The sequence below is a fragment of the Eubalaena glacialis genome, chromosome 1 (assembly GCF_028564815.1).
Source record: "Eubalaena glacialis isolate mEubGla1 chromosome 1, mEubGla1.1.hap2.+ XY, whole genome shotgun sequence".
Lineage (NCBI taxonomy): Eukaryota > Metazoa > Chordata > Mammalia > Artiodactyla > Balaenidae > Eubalaena > Eubalaena glacialis.
In genome coordinates, this window is record NC_083716.1 from 212,385,591 (window position 1) to 212,409,039 (window position 23,449).

General features: G+C 36.2%; 1 protein-coding gene across 5 annotated transcripts in view; it reads left to right on the plus strand.

Annotated features, from left to right (window-relative positions):
* PIKFYVE (phosphoinositide kinase, FYVE-type zinc finger containing) overlaps window positions 1-23,449 on the plus strand; it is a 74,686-nt gene that overhangs the window by 19,912 nt on the left and 31,325 nt on the right. For 2 of the 5 annotated variants that reach the window (XM_061186912.1, XM_061186921.1), the window contains exons 8-17: window positions 5,121-5,259; window positions 6,404-6,561; window positions 7,701-7,812; window positions 8,774-8,921; window positions 9,463-9,630; window positions 15,067-15,126; window positions 16,949-17,078; window positions 17,509-17,689; window positions 18,301-18,375; window positions 21,458-21,565. In XM_061186912.1, the coding sequence (XP_061042895.1) occupies window positions 5,121-5,259; window positions 6,404-6,561; window positions 7,701-7,812; window positions 8,774-8,921; window positions 9,463-9,630; window positions 15,067-15,126; window positions 16,949-17,078; window positions 17,509-17,689; window positions 18,301-18,375; window positions 21,458-21,565 (1,279 nt within the window). Of the gene's footprint in view, window positions 1-5,120; window positions 5,266-6,403; window positions 6,562-7,700; window positions 7,813-8,773; window positions 8,922-9,462; window positions 9,631-15,066; window positions 15,127-16,948; window positions 17,079-17,508; window positions 17,690-18,300; window positions 18,376-21,457; window positions 21,566-23,449 lie in introns of all 5 variants that reach the window. The other 3 variants (XM_061186930.1, XM_061186944.1, XM_061186936.1) reach the window with 2 other exon arrangements.

Sequence of the window (23,449 nt, forward strand, 5' to 3'; positions counted from 1 at the left end):
GCAGACATCATCATCCTTTACTTAAAAAAAAAATTTATAAACTCCACTTTGTAGAACAGTTTTAGGTTCACAGCAGGATTGACCGGAAAGTACAGAGAGTTCCCATATACCCCTGCTCCCCACAACCTCCCTCACTATAACCATCTCACACTAGAGAGGTATGTTGTTAAAACTGATGAACCTACAATGACACAGCATTATCACCCAAGTCTGTAGCTTACATTAGGGTTCACTCTTGGTGTTGTACGTTTTGTGGGTTTAAACAAATATGTAATGACATATATTCACCATTATAGTAAAGTACAGAATAGTTTCAGTGTTTTAAAAATCCTCTGTGCTCTGCTTATTGATCCCTCCCTCCCTGCCTCAACCCATGGCAACCACTGATCTTTTTACTGTCTTCATAGTTTTGCCTTTTCCAGGATGTTATATAGTTGGAGTCATACAGTATATAATCTTTTCAGGTTGATTCCTTTCACTTAGTAATATGCATTTTAGTTTCTTTCATGTGTTTTTATGGCTCGATAACTCATTTCTTTTTAGCGCTGAGGAATATTCCATTGTCTGGAAGTACCACAGTTATATTTATCCACTCACCTACTGAAGGACATCTTGGTTGCTCCCAAGTTTTGGCAACTATGAATAAGGCTTCATAAACATCCATGTGCAGGTTTTCGTATGGATATGTTTTTCATTCATTTGGGTAAATACCAAGGATTGTGATCACTGGATCCTATGGTTAAGAGTATGTTTAGTTTTGTGAGAAACTGCCAAACTCTCTTCTAAAATGGCTGTACTATTTTGCATTCCCACCAACAATGAATGGGAGTTCTGTTGTTACATATCCTTGGCGGTATTTGGTGTCATCTGTATTCTGGATTTTGGCCATTCTAATAGGTGTATAATGCTATCTCATAATTTGCGTTTCCCTAATGATGTGATGTTGAACATCTTTTCATATGGTTCCATCCTTTCCATCTGTATACCTTCTTTGGTGACGTGTCTGTCTAGGCTTTGGCCCATTTTTTAACTGAGTTTTCTTATTGTTGAGTTTTAAGAGTTCTTTGTATATTTTGGATAACCGTCCTTCGTCAAATGGGTCTTTCGCAGATATTTTCTCCCAGTCTCTGGCTTGTCTGCTAACTCTCTTGCTGTTGTCTTTTGCAGAGCATAAGTTTTTAATTTTAGTGAAGTACAATTTAATTTTAATGAAGTACAAAAGCTTATCAATTTTTTCATGGATGATGCTTTAGTGTTGTATCTAAAAAGTCATCTGCATACCCTAGGTCATCTAGATTTTCTCCTATGTAATTTTCTGGGAGTTAGTTTTACGTTTTACATTTAGATCTGTGATTCATTTTGAGTTAATTTTTTAGAAAGGTAGAAGGTATGTGTCTAGGTTAATTTTTTTGCATGTGGATGTCCAGTTGTTCCAGCACCATTTGTTGAAAAGACTGTCTTTGCTCCATTGTATTGCCTTTGCTCCTTCATCAAAGATTAGTGACTATATTTATGTGGATCTGTTTCTGGGCTCTCTGTTTTGTTCCATTGATCTATTTGTTCTTTCACCAGTACCACATTGTCTTGGTTACTGTAGCGTTATGGTAAGTCTTAAAGTTGGATTGTGTCAGTCCTCCGACTTTGTTCTTCTCCTTCAGTATTATGCTGGCTATTCTGGGTCTTTTGCCTCAACATATAAACCTTAGAATCAGTTTGTCAATATCCACAGAATAACTTGCTGGGATTTTGATTGAGATTGTATTGAATCTATAGATCAGGTTGAGAAGAACTGACACCTTGACAATATTGAGTCTTCCTAGCCATGAACAATGACTGTTTCTCCATTAATTTAGTTCTTTGATATCTTTCATCAGAGTTTTGTGGTTTTCCTCATTCAGATCTTGTATATATTTTGTTGGATTTATACCTAAGTATTTCATTTTTTTGGGTGCTGATGTAAATGGTAATGTGTTTTAATTTTTAACTTCACTTATTCATTGTTGTTATATAGGAAAGTGACTGACTTTTGTATATTAACCTTGCATCATGCAACCTTGCTATAGTTCTGGGAGTTTTTTGGTTGATTCTTTCAGATTTTTATGTAGAAGATCATGCCATCTGTGAAGAAAGACAGTTTTAATTCTTCCTTCCCATTCTGTATTCCTTTTATTTCCTTTTCTTATTACATTAGCTAGTGCTTCTAGTATGATTCTGAAAATAAGTCTTGAGAGGACATCCTTACCTTGTTCCTGCCTGTGCAGTTGAAAGGACAGAGTTGCCATTTATTGATATGGGGAAGAGGGGGAGGAACATTTAGACATGTTGAATTTGAGATACCTTCTAGACATCCAACTGAGATATCAAATAGTTGGATATATACATCTAGAGTTCAGGAGAGGGGTACAAGTCGGAGATATAAACTTGGGTGTTGTTATCATGTGGATGGTATTTAAAACTATGAACCTGTGTGGAGATCATCAAAAGAGTGAGTGTGGAAAGTGAGGAAGTAAGGACCAGGGACTGAGACTGGGGAAATGAAGAGGAACCAGAAAAGGAGACTGAGAAGGAGAGACTAGTGATAAGGTGAAAGGGAGTCAGGAGAGTGTGTTGTCTTAGTAGCCAAGTGAAGAAAGTATTGTATTTCAGGGAAGAGGGAGTTATCCTGCTGATACGTCAAATGAGATGAAGAGTAAAAACTGACTATGGGATTTAACAATAACATTGGTATAGGCAATTTCAATGGGTTGTTCGGGGTTCTGGCGAGAGTGGAAGAATTGGAGACGAGTTTTGTTATACTGAAGCAGGGGAATGCACTAGAAGAATGTGAAGTCAAGACAATTTTTTAAAAGATGGGACAAATTCCAAGATTCCTGTTGGCACATATACAAATGTAGAGATAGCTGTGCTAGTTTAGAGTATATCTCTGTGTGTTTTGAATTAATGCTAATATTGATATATGTCTTTAGGAAAGATGTAATTTAGTCAGTGAGTACTGTCTCTAAATAAAATTTTAGCTAGCATTCTTACCACTAGGCTACTTATTTGAATATTTGACAACAAAATTGACTAATTTTCTTTTACTCTTGTTGCCACTATATCAGAATATGTGTAGGGATGATGGACTTTTAGAGAAGAAGAATGCATGGATAAAGCACATATTGGACAAGAGACTTTAACTGGTTGAATAAGACATAGTGGCAACTTTTCACTAAAAGAATATGCCAAGTCATGAAGAAGAAAAAAAAAAAAGGAAAAAAACCCATGAAGAACTGGTTACTTAAAAAGTCTTGTTTATAGACTATATTTATTTGATATCAGGGTTTCTTATTAAGAATGATTTTTTTGCCTAAACCTGTTACAGACCTGTGAATAATTTCTTAAATTATCTTAAAAGTATCTTTATGCTAGGAGAACATAGGTTTTCAATTGAGACCTGGTTTGAATGGCAGTCCTGTTATTTATTAGCTGAGTTAGACAAATTCCTTAATCTCTGACTCTTGATTTCTTTATCTGTAGAATGGATCTAGTTGTACCTATTCAATAGGATTCTGTGAGACCAAATGAGGGAAAATACATCCTGAGAGGGACTTGAACACATTGTAGATGCTTCTGCCTTTTATCCTTTATATAGAAGCTAAAATTGGGTTTCATTTTTTCTATGTAGAAGCTAACTAAATTTCTAATTAAAATTTATTTATAAATAAAAGCTTGCTTGCTGCTATTGATATTCCATTTACAAGTCACTTATCTGGTAACTTATTGATATTACACTTACCTAATGATTGACTGTAAACTTTAGAAATACAATTTTTTTCCTATGTTAAAAAAAAAAAAGATATTTCGTAAGTACTTATATACCAAGAGAGGAAATTAATTTTCACTACTTTTTCTGTCGATCAAATTCAAAATATAATAATAATTGAGGACAATATTTTTAACATAGGTCTACTAATGAGAAGAAAGGAATTCTTTTTTGGGGGATGATTTTGCTGAGTTGGGGTTCAAAATTAGTGTGTTTCTTGTCATCAGAATATTACAGATGTTCAACTAAAAAAAAACTTGTTAGTTCAGTGGTTATGCAAAAACTTTTTGGATTGTGGACCATAATTTCCCATGCCTGATCTGCAAGATTATTTCTGCATTTAGACTGTGATGCTTTGTATTCGTCAGTTAAAAAAAAGAAAACACCCTAATTTTCAGCATTTTAAGAAGAGTTAGTATTTATTTCCTTTGAGATATTACTGGTGTATGAACTACATCTATAATTTTTTTCCTGTAGTCTTTTCATAATGACTTTTTTTTAACATCTTTATTGGGGTATAATTGCTTTACAGTGGTGTGTTAGTTTCTGCTTTATAACAAACTGAATCAGCTGTACATATACATATATCCCCATATCTCCTCCCTCTTGCGTCTCCCTCCCATCCTCCCTATCCCACCCCTCTAGGTGGTCACAGAGCACCAAGCTGATCTCCCTGTGCTATGCAGCTGCTTCCCACTAGCTATCTATTTTACATTTGGTAGTGTATATATGTCCATGCCACTCTCTCACTTCGTCCCAGCTTACCCTTCCCGTGTCCTCAAGTCCATCCTCTACGTCTGCGTCTTTATTCCTGTCCTGCCCCTAGGTTCTTCAGAACCATTTTTTTTTTTTTTTTTTTTTTAGATTCCATATATATGTGTTAGCATACCATATTTGTTTTTCTCCTTCTGACTTACTTCACTCTGTATGACAGACTCTAGGTCCATCCACCTCACTACAAGTAACTCAATTTCGTTTCTTTTTATGGCTGAGTAATATTCCATTGTATATATGTGCCACATCTTCTTTATCCATTCATCTGTCGATGGACACTTAGGTCCATAACGACTTTCTTTTAAACTTAATTTGAAATAATTACAGACTAATATATAAGTTGGAAATAATAGTGCAGAGAATTTCTGGATACTTTTGTCCCAGCTTCCCCAATGATAGTATCATACATAATCATCATAACTACTTTTACAAGTGCCCTTAACATTGGCAAGTAACCACTTATTTAAAAATGAACTTTCATTATAATCCTGTTTATTGATGAAGAATTTACAACTGTGTTTTCACTTTCTGTTTTTATTTCCAGATCAGCCAGCATTACTAACCTGTCACTGGATCGATCTGGGTCTCCCATGGTACCATCATATGAGACATCTGTCAGTCCCCAGGCTAACCGAACATATGTTAGGACAGAGACCACTGAGGATGAACGCAAAATTCTTCTGGTACCGGTCCAGTATCTTTGACCCATTGCAACTTTTGAGCATAAAGAATGTTTATCTCACTAATTTTTTTTTAAGACAAATACAAATGAAATAGCCAGTTATCATATAAATTAAATAGAGGAAATAATTTGCTAAGTTTTTATTAGGATGACCTGAAATTGGTCAAGCATTCCATGCTCATATGCTACATTAATATTTTCTTGACTGCTTTCATCTGGCAAAATCAGAATTCAGATGCCTGCATAATACTAGAGCTTAACTTTGAGTTAGGTCCCAGATTGCTGTTTAAACTTTGGAACATGTTTCTTATACACATGGAATACTTTTCAGACATTTAATATTATATGTTTAAGTAGGTAGTAATCAGTTGTTTATTGAATTTATCTTTGTAAAATACTGTGTTCAATCATAAGAGTGACTCAAAGAAATGGAAGATATGGCTTCTGTCCTCAGGTTTATAATTCAGAAGCTATAGAGGTGAGAATAAGCATGGCATTTTTTGTGGACTGAAGTGAGGTTGATTAATTGGGAGATGTTGGGAGGGATATTAAGTTCAATTCTGTGGGCAATGAGAATGGAAAGTCATTTGGGGCTACTTGGTGGAAGGTGGTGAATTCAGTCTCTGTAAGTTTTAGATTTGAACCTGTAGGTGCTGAGCAGTGTTGAGGTTTTTTTGAGCAGGGAGTAATTCCCTGACGGCCTTTCTCTAGGAAATTCACCTGGCAGTTGGGTATATGTGAGAATGGTAAGAATCTGGTGGGGTAAAAGCTACAGAAAGTTACTTTAGATTAATGTGATTTACTGTTCCCTCCTTCTCTTTTGTTCTGTCTCCAAAGAGGGGTGTGACATTCTGTGTTTAGATAATCAGGAGACTGATAGTATGTGCCATTGACTGAAAAAAAAATTATTTGGGATAGTTTTTTGTTTTTTTTTCTCAAGAGAAAAAGTTATGTTTGCAATTAGATGAGCTGAGTTCAAGCTGTTCCCCATGCATGTGTCATTTCTATTAAATCATGTAAGTTAGCTATGACAAAAAAATCTGAATTGAGTTTCCTTTTATGAATCTAAAAATCACAAGAAGCAGTCTGAAAAGGTATATAGCATCCTTCTCAGGAGTAATTACTTCCTCATAATGTGATTTCAGGACAGTGTTCAGTTAAAAGACCTGTGGAAAAAAATTTGCCATCACAGTAGTGGAATGGAGTTTCAGGATCACCGCTACTGGCTGAGAACTCATCCCAACTGCATTGTAGGAAAGGAGTTAGTCAACTGGTTAATCCGAAATGGACACATTGCTACAAGGTAATGGAGCTTAAGAAAGACTTTTTGATATTATTTATGAATTTATTTTTAATGACATATCATGTAGATATAAAGGGAGCAAATTTCTTTGTGAGTGGGGTGCTGCTTGTGTTCTGCATTTGGTGTTTGGGCTGCTAATTACTCAACCCTCCTCCCTTCTGAGTTGTAATCAGTAAAGAATACATGCAAGGAGCCAAATGGGGTCACAGTTCACCTTATTTATTAAAAGCAGAAATGTGCAGTTAATTCCCAAAGCCCAGAGCTCTCTAGTTAAGCCGGATTGGGGAATGCAGCTAGATCCTAAGGCCACAGTAGATTCTCCTGCTACTGCTCCCTAATCTGAACTTTCAACCTGTCTTGAGAATTGGGTCCATTAACCACACCTGGAGTGTCCTAGCCTGCCTCACAAATCATTTGTTGGAAAGAGACAGACAGGTCTTGTTGCCTTTCAGGGTAATGCGTCACCTGGCTTTTCTGCTTGCTTAGAAGAAACAAGTATGTAGGAAGAGAAGAAACAGCTGTAAGCAGTGAAGCCCTGGGTTCCAGTTTGGGTTGTATCTCTCTTTAGTTTTGTGCCCTTTGTCAAGTTATTCAATCTCTTAGAGACTTGACCTCTCAGCTCTAATATGAGGACAATATGTGATCCTATGAAGAAGCTGTGAGAATGAAATAATATGGGCTAATGTGTTTGGTACATTGTGAACTGCCATATGAATGTAATGTGTTAATAAGTGTATTTCATGTATATATATAGATATACATTTTATATCTATATTTATAATATTTGGTATTGTCTTCTCATCAAAGACTGTAAGCTCCTTGAGGACAGGAGCCATGCTATTCTCAACACTTTTTACTCCTAGTAAGTACAGGGGTGTGCATGCACTGAGTACTTGTAAATGTTTGTGTAATTGAAATTAGGTTTTCTTGGGACTGGTTCTCCTTTACTATGGTACATGGGAATATCTTTTAATTTAGCTTCAAGTCTCTCTTGTTTTATCCCTCACCTATCCAAGGACCATTTGAAATTCCAACTCTGATTAGAATGGAAGAAAAATTCAGTTTCTGTCTGATCTTGTACTTGTAAAATTATTCTGACTGACTTTTAAAAGTTTTCACTTTTCTTGGTCTTGATTCAGGGCACAAGCTATAGCAATTGGACAGGCAATGGTGGATGGACGTTGGCTGGATTGCGTCAGCCATCACGACCAGCTCTTCCGGGATGAGTACGCGCTGTACAGACCACTGCAGGTAGTGTTCAGCGGCACCGCTAAGAGGAGTATAGTGAGCTTTGCTGCCAAGTCTTCTCCATCAGCGGGAATAAAAACTATCTGAATTACCCAAAGATACACTTTTCTAACATGTTTTCCCTGCCGTTTGAGGAAAGTTAAACATTTTTACTTGATAGGTAGTGGTGATTAAAAAACCCATTGGAATCAAACACTGTTCAGTTGGTGTGGCTTCTCTTAAGCTTGGCTTTGTGATATTGTAGTTGCTTGTCATTTATCTTCAGTGGTTTTCAGTTTTACTATGTCCGCATTTTTAGGACTAAGAGGGAGTATACATAATAAAACAATTGAAAAAACTTCATGGTACCATTGCAATAGATTTTGACTCTATAGCAGTATTCAACTGTACAGTAATGGTAAAACGGTGAATATTCTCTTTTCTGTTTTTTTTTTTTTTACTTTAATTAGGAAATTGGAAATTACTTAAAGATAGAACTTTTAAAAAAAGATACACTTTCACTTTTGGTTTATGTTAATTTGATATAAATAATATTCAGTAATACCTTTGTGAACTAAAATTGAAAAATCAATGGTTAGAAAAGACAAAGACCCAAAACACTAGTGTGGTGTTATGTGTTAAAATCTAACAGTTGTTTTCCAGTATGTTGGCACAGGGTTAGGATAAATTCTGAGCTGTCTTTACTCTGAGGAATAAAAGATGAAACACTATAAAATCTGTATGTTTTCTTTGTAATATGCTGCCTTTAAGCTTACTGATTCATAAATATTATAATTGTAAGAGTGGAGTTGCCAGCATGATGCTGGTTTACAACTTAGCTTCTATTAATTTGCTTATTTTTACATAAATTTATTTAGTGGTTAGCCTTGTACAGATATTGGGCTAGAATTTATTTGTAGTGTGACAGCCTCAACATTGTTGCCATTGAGGGTCAATCGCTTGGATCCTGTCTTGACCCTTTCAGAGTACAGAATTTTCGGAGACCCCTTCTCCGGACAGTGACTCAGTGAACTCTGTGGAAGGACACTCTGAGCCATCCTGGTTTAAAGACATCAAGTTTGATGACAGCGACACAGAGCAGATAGCTGAAGAAGGTGACGACAATTTGACCAGTGAGTTTCACTTTCTGACATTTTAGTTTTTATGAATCATTACTGTGTATGTATGATAAAATGAGTGTTTTGTTTATTTAGTTGAAACAGTCCTACTTTTCAGATTTATGGCTCCAACTAAATGTAACAACATCTGATAGCAATCCTTGTCTTAGATACAGTATTTTCTTAAGAAACCAACTTGTTAGGCTACTGGTGTTTTCAGATTTTGCCGTAGTCTTTAGTTTGCAGCAGCTTAAAAATAACTCCGAGCTAATATTGCAGTAGACAACTTTCTCACCTCTTCACTATGATATCAGACCTTCTCTCTGCAGAACCTCCAACATATTTCTTCATTTTAAAAATTCATTTTATATTTAACGTGCTCAAATTTTATTAAGTCTACACAGAAGTACATGAAAATACTGTATCCATTTTGGTATTGCACATTGGGCTTGTATATTAAAAAAAACCATTTTTCTCCTTTCCTCCGATACCCTGATGAAACCCATTTTTACTCCCCCCTCTCCCTATATTTCTTTCCCCTCCCCAACACTAAAAGACTCTGCCAGTCCTAGCAAGCGCACCTCAGTCAGCAGTTTCCAGTCCACAGTGGACAGTGACTCAGCCGCGTCCATCAGCCTGAACGTGGAGCTGGACAACGTGAACTTCCATATCAAGAAGCCCTCCAAGTACCCACATGTGCCCCCTCACCCTGCTGACCAAAAAGGTAGGAGGTAGTCACCATCTGCAGTCCAAACACAGGCTGGAGAGATCTCAAGCCAGCTCGTCCTTCTGGCTCCCTCTGACCCCTATGGCTGAGGGGATTTGGTGTGGGTTTTGGTCCACCCCTTCTCATTTTCCCCACACCTCTTCCCCACATGTTTTTTTTGTTTGTTTTTTTGGTTGGTTCTGGTTCCTTTTATTTCTTGTTTTCTACCTCAGTACCACCACACCCAGTTTAAAGCTTGCAGTCTTTAAAAGGAACTACATCTGACTGCTTTTCCCTTAGCATAATGTGCAACTTCCAAGGTGGCATTTCTTTGCATTTATAACATGGATGTTCTGCTCTATTCATTTCTCTTTCTTCATTTAATATTTTAAAGCTTATTTGCTTATGCTATTACCCAGTAGCATAGTATTCCACTAAAGCTTTCCAGATGCTTGAACTCGACTGGTGAAAAACGTTCACACATTCCAAAACATCTTTCTACTCTAATTTAAAATGCTTATTGTGCATATGCTATATTTATAAAAAAGGTTTCTTCTTTAATACAAAACAAATTTCTTCTTTTAGCTGTCTTATTTGAGGCTTTAGTCTACTGAAAAATAATAATTCAAAAGACATTCGGTATAAAAGGAAAAATAAGGTAAACCATTACTAAAATCTAACATAGCGGTACATAGAAATGAAATGCTTTCTTTAAAAATGGATGGTGAGGTTTACTTTGTTGGATATAATTAAAAGGCAATTTAAATTTTAGCTCTAAAGTGGCATTAGTAAAGGGAAATAAATAAAAAATACATAATTGGGAATTCTTTGGCGGTCCAGTGGTTAGGACTCCGTACTTCACTGCAGGCGGCACGGGTTCGATCCCTGGTCAGGGAACTAAGATCCCGCATGCTGTGCAGCCAAAAAAAAGAAAAAAACATAAGTAATCAGTAACTGTGGCATTTCATTATGTTACAGTAACTGAAAAATCATTATTCTACAGATGAAGCAATTTATTCCATGATTTCACCTGTAGTTTGAATTTTTAATATTTAGCGCTCTAAATTTGAATTGTCTCTTTACTTAGATCTGAAATTCCTGCCTAATTCTTTGCTGCTGCCTACTTTGAGCCTCAAAATATTATCAGGAGAGAGAAGCTTTTGAATGTAAACATCTATGCGAAAATAATTAGAAACAAATTCACATTTCTACAACAGATTTCTCATAATTGTCGATATTAGCCACTATCATCAAGATGTGGTAAAATGGCATTTAAGGGTTATAGTAATAAAAAGGTATATCTTATTTAAGAATAGAAACTTAGAGAGGGTGTGAGAAAAGAGGACACCTGACTAGCATTGAGCACAAGTAAGATACACATCGTTATGGGAATCCTCAAAGCAGAAATTGGAAAAATGATGGCAGACATTTGGGTGAGTATGAAAGGACAGTGAAGCAGACGTGGCACTTGTGTGAGAATTAACTGTAGACTCTGGTCACATGGAGGATATTGGATTTTTGTAATATAAATGACAGATGTGGTTCAGAGGTGGGATGATCTGTCATGACGGAGGGTATCTGTTCTCTGGACACTTCTGTTGGCAATTTCATTATGCTGAAAGAAGAGTGTGAAATACATTTTTGACTTGCTGGTGATTTCATCTCTTGGAAAGTTAAGGAACTTTTGAAAATCATGAAGAAAGTGACCTGTCATCATGCAACTAATAATAGCAAAAGGTGGACTGCTGAGCACAGTCAGGCATTTGCTTTAGGAAACCTAACTTCATAATGTTGGGGGAAGAATGGGAATAGAAGGCTCCGATAATGACGTTTTTACAGTACAACCTCAAACTGCATTTATAAGGAAAATTAAAGGGGCAGCACCTGCAGTTGAAAAAAAACCATCATGACTGCTCTGGCAACTTTCTGATCTCAACCTTTAACAATCTTTTTCTAGAAAAATTGTGAGAGGAAACCTTCATATGAGGATCAGTCTGAAAGAGGGGCCAGTGCTTTTAGAAAAGTGGCAGGATAGCAGAAGTCCAGACTGCACTGAAGATTGGAGGAAATGCCAAGGATATCTTGGGAAAGATTTTTAAAATTGTGATGCAAAGAAAGAAAAATTAGGCCAGTTATTTGGGGAAGTTGATACAATATTAATTGAACTTTTTTTTTTTTTTTTTTTTTAACCTCTGTCGAGATAATCTTACCCAGGAAAGAACACTGTGTGTTAAGAGGAAGTGAAGTCCAAAATAATGAAGAGTTAGAGGATGCCTCGTTGTTGTTTGTTTTCCCTTCTAGTTTTACTGAGATATAATTGACATAAAGCACTGTATAAGTTTAACGTGTGCAGCATAAGTTTACTTATGTGAACATCCGTCATCTCCCATAGATAGAAAATTAAAGAAATAGAAAAAATTCTTTTCTTTGTGATGAGAACTATTAGAATTTACTCTCTTAACAACTTTCATATATGACATACAGCAGTGTTAATTGTATTGATTGTGTTGTACATCCGTCCCTAGTACTGGAAGTTTCTGCCTTTTGACTGCCTGCGTCTAATTTCCCCTCCCCCACCCCCTTCCTCTAGTAACTACCAATCTGATCTCTTTTTCTGAGTTTGTTTTTGAAGTATAATTGATCTCCAACTGTTACGCATCATAGTGATTCCATATTTCTATACATTTTGAAATGATCACCAGTTAAGTCTAGTTACAGTATGTCACCATACAAAGATATTACATAGTTATTGACTATATGCCCCACCCTGTATATTTTACACCCATGACTTAGTTATTTCGCAACTGAAAGTTTGTACCCCTAATCTTCCTTACCTATTTCTTTTCTCCTTCCACCCCCCTCCCCTCTGGCAACCCCTGTTTGTTCTCTGTATCTATAACTCTGTTTCTTTTCTGTTCTGTTTGTTCATTTGTTTTGTTTTTTAGATTCCACAAATAAGTGAAATCATACAGAATTTGTCTTTCTCTGACTCATTTCACCTAACATAATACCCTCTAGTTCCACCCATGTTTTCACAAATAGCAAGATTTTATTCTTTCTTGTGGCTGAGTAATATTACATTGTATATGTGTACACACACACACACACACACACACACCCACCCACCCCAGAAAGAAGGTAATTATTAGATTGACCTCTTAGGTCATTTGCAACCTTGAGAGCCTGTAATTTGAGGACTTTATAAATCCCTTAATAAACATTTCTGGCTTTCACAGTTCTCTCTTGTTAATTTTTAGCATACTAACAGGAATTATTCTTTTTTCTATTTTTCTTGTGAAGTTGAGATACAATAAATTATTTTTTTCTTCACTGTAGTTAGGAGGAACACTGGTTACCAGAAAATAAAGGTCGTCAGAGTGACCTAGTTAGGGAAGTGAAAGACTTCCTCTGCTTCTGGTTTTCATTTCTCTTAAATAAAAATGAGAATGGGTGCTTTTTATCTTTCCATTAAAGTTAAAGGTAATACTTATTAAGTCTTTTCTTTGGGATCATCTGCAAGCTTTTAAGGCTGAGGAAATTTGAATTTATAAAATTGGTTGAAATAGCTGTACTTAAAAAAAAACTGGTCATGTTTTTTATGTTACATAAGCAAACCTCTCATTTTCAGAAACTTGTAAAACTGAGACAGCGCGATCTTCTGGTTTGATTAATTTTTCATTATTGGTCTTGGAGAGTTATGCAATTAAAAAATATTTTATTCTGTGTTGGTCGCAGGATTCTGAACCATTCTTGGAAAGTTAGCAAGTAGAACCTAGAGAAGAAAGTGAAAATCATGGCTTCCACAAACCTCTAGACCTAACTTCCCATTTATAGGGAAACAGGGGGTATAAGAGCAATTTAAACAGCACCATGAGGAAACAGTCCATCAAATCCAGAATGTGGGATGTTCACCAGGACATTTGGCCTGGGTTCTTTCAAAATTCAATATCATGAAAAAAAAAAGGTAGGAAGTCTACTTTAGACTAAAAGAGAATAAAGAGAATGTAATGTATGAACCTTAACGGATCCAGGTTTGAGGGGGAAGAAAACATTTATTAAAGCATTTTGGGAACAGTTAGATAAATTAGAATATGGACTAACTCAATGATATTAAGAAATTGTCAGTTTTCTTAAGTGTGTAAATATTACGGCTATAGAGGAGAATGCCCTTATTTTTAAGAGATGCATGCTGAAGTATTAGTGGTAAAATGTCATGATATGTGTAATTTCAAATGGTCTGGAAAAAAAGCACACATGTAGAGAGAAATCAGATATGGCAAATCATCAACAATTGTTCAGTCTAGGTGGAGGGTATACAGGATTTTCTGTATGTTTGAAATTTTTTCATAATGGGGAAAATCCATCGCTTCTGGAATTTTATATATATATATCCTTTAGTATGAAGAGTAAAGCTTGTAAAGCCTCTACATTAGTTGAACAAATAGGGGTAGGCATTATTAATTTCTGTGCGGGAGGTATAGGAATAAAGTATAACATCTGTTTTCACTGGTCCATATAATACTTGATTTTATTGTATTTGACATGGCACACTTGAACTTTCTAAATTTTTTTCTCCACTTTCTTGTTTGAAGGATGAGCATATTGGCTTATAGACACATTGACTTTTGAAGCCCATTTGTTTATAAATAAACTCTACCTGCAAAGAATTTTGTGGAGCACCTTTGCCTTAAAGGGCTTAAAATGCATTTTGGTTAAATTTGCACGGTAGAAAGAACCTCATTTGAGCTGTGCTTGGGCACAGACCTAGAGAAAAGGTCATGGGGAAGTAAAGAGTAAGTTTCACTTATAAGAAAAATAATTACTATTCTAAAAGTTCTAAAAGAACACATTCACAGTGTGTTCAGAAGTTATCTTTCAGCAACTATTTGGAAGTATTTGGTTAGAATTTTTGAAAATTAAAACTCTAAAAACTAATATAAATCCTTACGAGTTACATCTTTATTCCCTGCCATTGTCACTTTTGTGTTAATTTATTTTATAGCTTATATTCTGAAATTTAAAAAACCCCACCTTATATTGTATTATGAGGTGGCTTCTCTATCTGAACTCATTGTTTGTTAAATAATACAGTTGTGCATGAGAAAAAGAGTAACTTTTTAGGCTTGTCATGAAAATTACTGACGATCTCAGTTTTCATAAACCAGTTCAGTTTTGATAAGGGAAGAATGATCTGTTAAAGATTATCTGTCATTACTGTTTCAAGGTTCTGTTGAGTTATTAATTTAAGTCTGTCAAGTTTAGTATGAAGTGTGTAGAACAAGTTATAAAGCATCATTTTAGCCTAAAGTTTTCGTGACTTGGCTGTGTACTGATGGGTTTAGTATGGGTAATACTTTGTGTGTGGGTGTGTTTTCTGTATAATTATGCTGGCATGTTATAGTCATAAGCTTCTCCTTTCCTTCCTCCTCTCTCTCCTCTCTCCCTGCTATGCAGAGTATTTGATTTCTGACAATGGAGGACAACAGCTCTCAATAAGTGATGCCTTCATCAAAGGTAATTTTATCAAAAGCTATACATGGGATGGTGTCTCTTTTGTTCATGGGGATATACTTGGGGCCTAGCACATTGATAGGTGCAGAGTAGGTACTGACAATGTATATGATTATTTTAGTATCATGGGAACACAGATTTTAATATGTGTAGTAACTTTGAGACTGTTGAGAACCAAAAATATAAATTCGGATTTGGTTTGAAAGAAGGTCTCTGATCTGAAAAGTAATTGTTTAAAAGCTTTTAAATAGATTTTAAATTTTATTCATTTAAAGGCATGAATAGTTTATGCTTTCCTATATCATGAGTATAGTATTAAGTATTGATATATATATCATCAGTGATTGTCAAGCTTATCAAAAAGCCTACAGGCAGATCTCATCCAATTGAGGATGCTGCTTGCCCTGTGGAGTTGGGAAGACAAGTGGACAGAAGGGGATAAAGAACTAATTCTGCTGATCATTTCCCTGGGGACAAGAGGAAGTACAAGCCTTTTCTAACCGTGACCCTACTTAGCTTGCTGTGGAGTGAAGACACACTTACTTAAATGGTCCATAACACTCTACAGCTTAGGCCTCAGATAATGGGAGGGTTTCACACAAAAGAGAGAAAGTAGGGCAAGCTGGTACAAGGGCAGCCACTTGCAGCTGGTGTCATAACTTAGCAGTGTTTCTGAATTCACCTCCAAGCATCTGGTTCAACTAGGTGTTTATAGACCAGGGGTTTAAATAATTGAAATGTGCCATTTTTGTACTTCATTTGTCATGGACACTTGCTTTACTGTGTAAGCAGCTGGAATGTTTAGTTGAAAGTTTTTTTGTTTGTTTAGTTTGCTTTAAGAGGGGAAAGATTTGAGAATTTTTGTAAGCATGTCTCACCTCTTTTCTTTGCATTTATTCAATCACATTTTTCAGCATTTAGTGAGCATCTTTTTTTGCAAAGCATGTAGTATTATCTATTATTTTTTTGGTCTTGATCCATTAACAGAATTTTACATAAGTTGTTATTTACCATGTTTTAATTTCTTTACAGTTAATTTTTAGGTCTGACTTGTAAAAGTTTTGACAATTTAAAAAGAAAGCCTTTTGTTCCTGTATTGAAAAAGAAACACTAAAAGGATTGTCTGAGTAGACTTTCTATACTGTCATGTACTGGTTCAGACGTATCAGGGCTGAGCTTTTCTCTTTAAAGTTCAGCACCTACACTATCACATGTTCTGCTTGCATTCTGATTTCTATTGAATGCAGTTTTCAGTTTGTGATTTTATAGGAAAAATTAACTACCTTGTTTTGTTAATGTCCCCAAATAAATAAAAAGACTGTAAAAAAATCTCATTTTATTTGCTTTTCAGAAGCCGTATTTATAATTATTTTCTTGAGAGTCCTGGTTGCTTATGTAAATTTACTTTTCACACTTCTGTCTCTGATTTTGTCTGTTGAGAATATTGATGATGTAACTCAGAGTTCATTTTTTTATTTATGAATTTAAACATGTCCTTGCTTTTTTTACACCAACAATTGAATTGGCTAACTTAAAAAATGTAAAAACGTAAGTTGGCAATTTCTAAATCTGTGAGTAGATGGTATAAAACGTGACAATGAAGTATAATTTCTTTTTTTTTTCATTTTTTAATGTCTTTATTGGAGTATAATTGCTTTACAATGTTGTATTAGTTTCTGCTGTATAACAAAGTGAATCAGCTATATTATAATACAGACATTTAATGCTATAAATTTATCTCTAAGCATTGATTTATCTGATTCCTGCCAATTTTTATATGCATAATTTTCATTTTCATTTGTATGATTTCTTATTTTACACTTAGAATCCTTATTTAACCGTCGAGTTGAGGAAAAATCTAAAGAGCTGCCTTTCACACCTTTGGGCTGGCATCATAACAACCTGGAGCTGCTGAGGGAGGAGAATGGAGAGAAACAAGCCATGGAGAGGTTGCTGTAAGGCAGTGAGCTTTTTAATTTTAATTCTCCATTTTTATAATCTTCAGTGACTTGATAGGCATGTGCATAGTTCTTCCTTAGAAAGTCAAAAACACTAACATTACTTAGGAAATAAAGCCTGTTCTGGTGAAATTTCTTATAAAACAAAAAGTGTCCTAAATTGTGCTTATCTGTCCCCATTGTCATTTATGTGTTAAAGTTTAATCAAATTAAATGGGTCATCTTAGTTGAAGATATTCACAGATTTTCTTTATGTGAAAAATCATTAAGGTGCAGATATGCAGAAAGAATAAAATTGACCAAGAAGATCTCATCTGTGAACCATAATTTGTGTGCTTATTTCTTTGGTAGACTGTGTTGTATCTTCAAAACTGTTGTCTCTGGCAGTATTAACTATGCAGACTTCTTTCCTGTAACATTTTTGTAGCTCAGCTAATCACAACCACATGATGGCACTACTCCAGCAGTTGCTCCATAGTGAGTCATTGTCACCATCTTGGAGGGACATCATTGTATCACTAGTCTGCCAGGTTGTTCAGACAGTCCGACCTGATGTCAAGAACCGGGATGATGACATGGATGTCCGTCAGTTTGTCCACATCAAAAAAGTGAGCTCTGCTAATGCTTTCCTAATGCTAGGAATTGATGAGATGGGCCTGATAGTAATTTGTCTCTTAATGGTAATCTGAAAGGGTCATTACCAGGAGGGGTGCTAGGTGAGGAGGGGGAAGTTGTTCTGCCTGCTCTATTTGTTAGCAGTGCACTTAAGGGTCATAGAAGCCACTGTTAGGAAGTGAGAGGTGAATGGGGGTGGGGGGTAAGTTGGGCTTGCAATGAGTTGGGAACCCAGACTTTCTTGCTTCCTCTTCTTGATGTGTCATCTATGAGAGGGCCTCTTCGCACAGATTATTGTCACTGTTCTGAGTAAAAGCAGTGGGTAATTGCTTTATTTAGAGAGTAGTGGAGTTTTGCCTGTATTTTTTGCCTATGATATGTAACTTAATAGTGGTCTTAATTGACATCTGGCATCAAGTACCAGGTAGTACGTTAGAGTGTTGATGATCTTGCTAAGAGGCCATTAATTATTGGTTGAAAGGAAGAAATGCATCCTGGAACTTTTTGTACTTATTTGGAAATAAATAATAAATAATAGAATTTATTTGACTGGATTCTAAGGATGTATCATTGAATTTTATTGTTTTCTTAATTGTTTCATTAGATCCCAGGTGGAAAGAAGTTTGACTCTGTGGTTGTCAGTGGGTTTGTTTGTACCAAGAATATTGCCCATAAAAAGGTAATGTGATTCAGTTCAACAGTGACGTTCAGCATACTATGACTGTGTGCCAAGCTAACAAGCTGGGGGTACCTTAATCATGGAAGAAAAGGAGATTGGACATTGAGGGGTGACTAGCAATGTCTCCCATAGGGGTGAAATTTTGGGGGTTGAGGGAGAGTCTCCCAGAGCAGATGATGATTGGGACTTGGACAGTGGGAACTCATCAGACAGAAGAAGGCTTCCCAGCCAGCAGGCTGACAGGACACTGGTATCATTTCTCCCTTCACCCCACCGCATCTCAAGGAGACAGGATTTTCTAACAGACTGGAGTCCTTCCAGAGGCCTACCATTTGACAACTTTGTTCTTCCTCATAGGGCTGAGCTCAGAATTATCACTGGAATTCTGTTATCCTTCTCCCCTTTTATCTCTACCTTCAACCCTGAGGCTCTTTCTAGCACTAGCACAGAGAGTAGGGTGAAATAACCTGGTGGACTAAGGAAACTCTGAGATCCTAAGGTGCAAGATGGGAAATGGCAGGAGATGGGGCTGTGGAGGAAGCAGGCAGGGGCTTTGTACCTCCCTTTATTCTGAAGACTACTGATTAGCAAAGTGTAGTGTGCATCAGGATCACCTGTGGACCTTGTTAAAAATGTAGATCCCTAAGTCCAAACCCTGGAAATTCTCATTCAGTAGGTTTACAGGGGTGGGAATTGGGGGGTGGGTAGGGGAAAGGTGGGACTACTTTAAAATTTTTTTTTTAAGGAAGTATAGTTAATTTACAATGTTATGTTAGTTTCCGGTGTACAGCAAAGTGATTCAGTTTTTTATACACATATATATATTTTTTTCATATTCTTTTTCATTATAGTTTATTACAAGATACTGAATATAGTTCCCTGTGCTGTACAGTAGGACCTTGTTGTTTTATTTATTTTATACACAGTGGCTTACATCTACCATTCCCAAACTCCCAATTTATCCCTCCCTGCACTGCTTTCCCCTTTGGTAACCAAAAGTTTGTTTTCTATGTCTGTGAGTCTGTTTCTGTTTTGTATATAAGTTCATTTGTGTCATATTTTAGATTCCACATATAAGCGATATTATGTAATATTTGTCTTTCTCTGTCTGACTTACTTCACTTAGTATGGTAATCTCTAGATCCATCCTCATTGTTGGCAAATGGCATTTTTTCATTCCTTTTTATGGCTGAGTAGTATTCCATTGTGTATATATGTACCACATTTTCTTTATCGATTCATCTGTCGATAGACGTTTAGGTTGCTTCCGTGTCTTGGCTATTGTAAATAGTGCTGCTATGAACATTGGGGTGCATGTATCTTTTCAAATTAGAGTTTTCTCTGGATGTATCCTCAGGAGTGGGATTGCGGATCATGTGGTAACTCTGTTTTTAGTTTTTTAAGGAACCTCCATACTGCTTTCCATAGTGGCTGCACCAATTCACATTCGGCTGGGACTGCTTTTAATGGAGGCACTCTGGGTGTTTCCAGTGTCATTTATTGGTTCTCACATTTTGAGAAACCGTTGATCTGTAACAGTGTTCTCAAACCTTGCTGTGCTTCAGAATCACTAAGGGAACTTATCAAACATAGAGACACCCTGGCCCCACCTCTGAGGATACTGATTTGGTTACAGTGAGAGCTCAGGCAGATCTCAAGCCTGAACAACTAGATGGAGAAACTGCAGTCCTGTTTTCACTCTTTTCTAAGCAGAGTCTAATAATTTATTTTTTGTAAGTCATTAAGCCTCCTGAAAGTTGTTAGTGACCAAAGAGAAATAAAAGTATGTTTGGATTTGATATTATAGCAATGATCCAGAGTTCATATTTCTACATAGAGTCTTATTAAAACATTTTACCCATCAAAGTAGTACTTTATTTTTTTAAAGATTTATTTATTTTTTTTAAAAAAGGTTTTTTTTTATTTTTGGCTGTGTCGGGTCTTAGTTGCAGCACGCGGGATCTTTGTTGTGTCATGCGGGTTTTCTCTTCTCTAGTTGTGGTGCGTGGGCTCCAGAGCACGTGGGCTCTGTAGTTTGCGGCACACGGGCTCTAGTTGAGGTGCGCAAACTCAGTAGTTGTGGCACGCGGGCTTAGTTGCCCCACGGTGCGTGGGACCTTAGTTCCCTGACCAGGGATCAAGTCCCCTGTATTGCAAGGTGGATTCTTTACCACTGGACCACCAGGGAAGTCCCCAAAGTAGTACTTTAAATCAAGTTAAATGGTCTTTGTTGAATTCAGAGGTAGGTATGTTGTGCTCATCTCCGGAATTAAAAACTGTTATGTGGGTGTGGTAGACGCATATGCATGAATGACTGTCTTGCTCCACTGACCATGTTTAGAGTTAGTCTTTAATTTGTAGTTGCTAAAAGAGCCCTGAATGTAGTTTCCCAGCTGATGAGTCACTGTTTTCAGGACCATTTACTGGTTTGGCCCTGATAAGCTTGGTCAGTCGGAAACTTGGATTGCAGGCCCTGGCTGTTCTGCTTGTGGCTTTAGTTGCGTGGTTAGGATATATTGTTTGAGTCACTGCTTCAGGATATGCTTTAAGGTTTTCTGTTTTAACTTCTTATTACCCAATTTGGCTTGCAAATTTACGACTGCTTGGAAATTTATTTCATTAAAAATATATTCAGCAGGTGTTTTAATTCTTTTCTCCCTCATCTACCCTTCTTGAATTTCAGAAAAGTTAAATTCTGCCTTCAGAGTTGCTGATTTGTGGGAGTTTGTGGAGTAGTCTGTCTTTAAGCCCCTCTCTGCCCTACCCAGGGCTGGATAGCTTTTCTTGCAACATTAGAAATTAAAAAAAAAAAAATAGTTAAGAGTATAGAAGATTAGGTAAAATAGCATTATTAGAAAAGAAGCCAATTTTTGAAGAATTTTGCATAGCCCTAAACTAATAATTTGCTTTGAAAAAAAGTAAGAGAATACCACAGAAGAACTAAATGAGAGTATTTTAATATGAATATAATGAGATTATCTATTTAAGAGGAATTATGAACAGTGAATTTAAAGTTGTGATTAAAGGAGGACTACAAGGTGCAAACTTCGAAGTTTTAACAAACTGTTCATTTATTTTTTAGATGAATTCTTCTATTAAAAACCCCAAAATTCTTCTGTTGAAGTGTTCCATTGAGTATCTCTACAGAGAAGAAACTAAATTTACTTGCATTGATCCTATTGTGCTTCAGGTAAGAACTTACTGAAACAGTAATCTGGAGGGATGTTTGCATACTATGATGCTTGCCAGCTCTTATAACGCATTCCAGCTGGTTAAATTGGACAGACAAACTTAATTGCTGTTGTTTCATTTGAAAAATTTATTATAAAAGATGTTTTTATGTATCACACTTTAGAAGCTTACCAAAACCTCTCTCACTATTTTTAGTTGCAAAGTGTTAAAGGCAACACATGACTTTTTGGGTATATGTGAAGAAAAAGTGACAATCCAAATCCTGTTTTTCCTTCCCACCTGGGTCATGGATTTACTTTAAGGATTTCTCTAACTTAATCAGGTTCCGAATGATAATACCTGATTTTTAATACAGTCTGTTCTACTAAAACACGTGTTTCTAGAACACTAAGTAGCTTACACACAGTTGGTAAAAGGGAATAACATCAGATGGAAGTTGTGTCAGTTTCTGTCTTGTTTTGTTTAAGTGAGGAGGCCCAGAAAAACTGCGGTAGGATTATAACCCTCAGCTGGAGAGAAAATCAGCCTCAGCTCAGCTCCTGTAAAGGCAGGAACCCTTTTAGCTCTATTTTAAGAAATTAGAAGTGAGCTCCTGTTTGAAGAGTTCTCTCCCTAGAGAGATGCAACCCCTGGGCCTGGATGGCTCTTAGGCATTCACTGTTCAGAGTTCCATTTCCAATTGTACTGTTGCACTTGCTTTTGTACATTTTAAATTTCCCTTGAGGCCACCTCCAGCTACACTGAGCTGCCTGTCTGGGCTGTCCAAGTTCTCTGTCAAGGTACCAATTTTTATTCTTGTTAGTACTCTGAATATGAAGTTACATAGGTTTTAAAAGTTGTCTGCCCCAACCTCTTTTCTCCCATAAATGCTATTAATTAATTTGTAGTTGTTCAAAATGGGAAGTTTTCAGGAATGTGTATTCCTATAATAGCAGAAACACTTACATTCAGTTCCAGAAACATTTAGGAAAAGCATTGCTTGAAAATTCGTAGGTGATAGGTACATTTTCTCAAGAGTGGTAAGAGCAATAACTTCTGTTCTGAATTCGTAGACAGCAACAGAAAAAACTTAATTGTGGTGAAAGGCACCATGGGTTATGAAACTCTGCTCTATTGCTTAATGAACTCTGTTAACTGGGACTGTTTCCTTTTTGGAATTCAGCTGTGTATCAGTAAAAGTGAGGGGTTTCAGCTAGATTTATACCATTCCTTCTAGCTCTTATTTACTATGACTTTTCAATGACAACTGAAATAAGGAAAAAGGGGAAACACAATTATCGTTCGTGGAATCTAAGGTACTGTGATGCTGGACTTTTCTTGATCTCACTGAAGGTGTCAGTGAAAAGACTTTTCTAGGTTTAGATCACAACCACATGGATTGCAAGATGCATCCTAATTGCAGAGATGTTAAAATGTGTAAAATTTTATGTCTTGGAGTTGATGAACTAGTAATCAGAATCCATAGCTATTTAGTTACAAAGAAGTTATACTTAAATTTATCTGCTTTATTTTAACTCCATCCTTATGACCAGGTTAACAGACTAAAATGTTTATGTTAGAGAAGTATGCTCTGGGCAATGTATATTAGTAAACATGATTTAATTCATATAATTTAAAGCATCTGGTTCATCAGTGCTATAAAACATAGTTTATTATATCTTTAAGTTCTGACCTATTAAAGTTTGAATTGATAGAAAGTATCAATTGATATGACTTTTTTTTTATCCTTTTTTTTGGTCCACTCATTGTGGAATAACCAATCAAAGAAGAAGCTGAAAGGTAGATAGTTAGAAAAAGGAGGATGAGAAACAGTGGACAAAGGGATAATTAGCCTGTGGTGCCATACTGTCTTCACAAGGTCAGCCCTCAAGATCTGTTGGTC